This window comes from Hipposideros armiger, unplaced genomic scaffold (assembly GCF_001890085.2).
Source record: "Hipposideros armiger isolate ML-2016 unplaced genomic scaffold, ASM189008v1 scaffold_10, whole genome shotgun sequence".
Taxonomy (NCBI): domain Eukaryota; kingdom Metazoa; phylum Chordata; class Mammalia; order Chiroptera; family Hipposideridae; genus Hipposideros; species Hipposideros armiger.
In genome coordinates this window covers 276,145-279,133 of record NW_017731360.1, presented here as the reverse complement: position 1 = coordinate 279,133, position 2,989 = coordinate 276,145, and the positions used below count along the sequence as shown (strand labels likewise).

At 46.0% G+C, this 2,989-nt stretch overlaps 1 protein-coding gene across 1 annotated transcript in view; it reads left to right on the top strand.

The window, feature by feature from the left end:
* Positions 1 to 2,989, top strand: part of MACF1 (microtubule actin crosslinking factor 1) — a 335,004-nt gene that overhangs the window by 310,587 nt on the left and 21,428 nt on the right. Inside the window, exons 81-84 of the mRNA XM_019657518.1 lie at positions 376 to 496; positions 1,037 to 1,200; positions 1,703 to 1,846; positions 2,322 to 2,510. Of these exons, the coding sequence (XP_019513063.1) occupies positions 376 to 496; positions 1,037 to 1,200; positions 1,703 to 1,846; positions 2,322 to 2,510 (618 nt within the window). The remainder of the gene's footprint in view (positions 1 to 375; positions 497 to 1,036; positions 1,201 to 1,702; positions 1,847 to 2,321; positions 2,511 to 2,989) is intronic.

Here is a 2,989-nt window from a genome sequence, read left to right as displayed (position 1 = left end):
TTTGGCTAATTCTTCATCCCTCAGTGCTCATTCAGCTCAGGCACCAGCCTCCAGGCAGCTTCAGATTATGGGGTGCCTATCATGGGTCTTCCTTTGGCACCCTGGGTGGCACTCATTGCTCCGGCTTCCTGGTTTTCCTCACTTAACTGTGAGCTCCTTGAAGTCAGAAACCACGTCTTAGGCCTCCAGACCTCCAGCACCTGATGAAGCACCTCACTCAATCGTGTTTCTTGAAACGAATGAGACAGTGTACAAAGGCTTCTATCAATTGGTCTGTAGGTCATGGGCGTGGCCTTTGTTAGTAAGGAGGTGCCTGATTCCATCTTAGTCCAAGAAAACGCAACTCTTTTTTTTTCTATTATTTGTGTTTAACAGACATTTATGGAGGAGATGACTCGCAAACAGCCTGACGTGGACCGGGTCACCAAGACATACAAAAGGAAAACTATAGAGCCTACCCATGGGCCGTTCATCGAGAAATCCCGCAGCGGCAGCAGTACGTTTCTAGCCCGCTCCCTTAGGATGCTTCATCCCTGCTAGTTGAAGATGCGCACTTGCCAAACAATACCTTTTTTTAAAACTCACTTTTCTTCCACTGACATACAGTAACTATACTCCATTTTCTTGGATTGGTATGAAATTTCAAAATAATTTCAAATTAAATTATTTTGCAATGACCTTGCCAGTGTTTTGGTCATCAGTGCTAGCTGCTTACATTTGGTTTGCACTAATTTAATCGTAAACTAAATGAGCTTCTATAGAACCATCGCTTTTTTAGTTGATTTGACATTTCCTCAGTTCACTAAGGGGGCAAAATTGGTTGAAAATAGGAGGTGCGTACCTGTTGGTTGGGGAGGAGAATTAATAGTTTTGAAGTTAATATGCTCCTGTATCTGAATGTTCCCAGGTCCTGTGTTTTCTTGTAATTCCTAACTGGGTATCAAGATAAGGATCTCCCAAATTCATATGTGTGGCAGTTTCTCTCTGTGAACTGACAAAACCAGCTTTTCTAATCTTGTGGCTGTTTTCCTTTTAGGGAAGACCCTGAATCAACCCACACCACCTCCCATGCCAATCCTTTCACAGTCTGAAGCAAAAAACCCACGGATTAACCAGCTCTCTGCCCGCTGGCAGCAGGTGTGGCTGTTAGCGCTGGAGCGCCAGCGGAAGCTGAACGATGCCTTGGATAGGCTGGAGGAGGTAAGGCCCTGCCGAGCAGCCGCTGCTGGAGAGAAGGGACTTCGATCAAAGCAGCCCTTCTTAAGCCCTCTAAATACGACCTGTGTGTCTTGACCTACCTGTTCAGAAGTAGAAATGGACCAGTATGAGCCAGTGTTCTGTCCCTCAAGCCCCCTAGGAGAAAAACACATGTGAGTAAACCACNTATACTTATGGGAATTGATAAAAACAGAATTTTAAAAAAAGAGAAACTAATTCAGAAACGGAAAAGGGACATAGCTCTGTGTCCCTAGTCCTTGTCATCTGTAGCAGAGAAAGTCATTCTTGTGTAAATCCCTCACCTTCTCAAGTCTTAGAACTGGAAAGAAAATGCCAGAGATGCCTAAATACAGGCATTTCGAGGTCTGTGTCAGCAAACACATGGAGGAAACAAATACACTGAGAAACTTCCCCCTCTGTAGCGTAAACTAACAGTGCTGCTAGAGTGGATTCTTAAGATTGTTTTCCAATTTTTTCTGTTTAGGAATTTATGAAGAAAGTGGAAGAAAAACGAGTGGATGTGAATGCGGCCGTGACGATGGGGGAAGTCATCCTGGCTGTCTGCCATCCTGATTGCGTCACCACCATCAAACACTGGATCACCATCATCCGAGCTCGCTTTGAGGAGGTGAGTTCCTGGCTCTAGAGGATGACTACACGTGCCTGGTAAAATGGGTTTATAGCAACAAAATAATAATACTACAGAGCTTTCTTTCCACCCCAGGTAAGGAATCTTTCACTCACTGGGAATAACTCAACAAGAATGAAGTTAGCATTTTAATGATGGCTGTTTTCTTGGTAGTGTGCAGAAATCTGGAAGGCTAGTGCTGGTGTAGCGATGCATTAGTTGATCCTTCCAGTGGACACTTGTATTCTTCCTTCCTCCAAGTCCTGTGTTAATAGGCCGTACGAGATTTGCTCTCAGAAGAGCTGATTTCTTATTCCATCTCTTAAAACCCAGCTCTGTCGGTTGAGTAAGAGCAAAGCCTCTTGACTGCTTGGGTGGTCTTTTCCCTTAAAAGGCCTTGTTAGGATCAGATGAAGGACTGTAAAAACACAGAGATGTGCTTGACTAAAAGAGGCGATGGTTTCTCTTCCCCCAGGTCCTCACATGGGCTAAGCAGCACCAGCAGCGTCTTGAAACGGCCCTGTCAGAACTGGTGGCTAACGCCGAGCTCTTGGAAGAACTACTGGCATGGATCCAGTGGGCTGAGACCACGCTCATCCAGCGGGATCAGGAGCCCATCCCTCAGAACATTGACCGAGTTAAAGCCCTCATCGCTGAGCATCAGGTACCTTCACCGCGTCACGTGGTCACTGGTGTTTCCCGCACTGCTCGTGGAGCCCATTTTCTTTGCCCTGTGTATCCTTTTAAAATTGCTGCCTAACATATTCCTACAGACTTAGCAGCTTACAACACCACATGTGTTATTTCACACTTTCTGTGGGGCAGGAGTCTGGGCATGAGTTTGCTGGATCCTCTTCTTAGGGTCTTATCAGGCTGAAATTAAGGTGTCAGCCAGCGCTGCAGTTCTCATCCAGGCTCATTCAGGTTGTTAGCAGAATTCATTTCCCGTGGTTATAGGACTGAGGTCTCCATTTTCTTGCTGACTGTTAGCCAGGAGTTGCTGTCAGCTCCTGAAGGCCCCGTTAGGCCTTAGCTACATGGCAGTCTCCCAGCATGGCAGCTTAGATCTTCAAAGCCAGCAGGAGAAACTCTGCGGCCTGCTGACAGAGCTTATGTAATAAAATGTAATCAAGGGAGTGACTA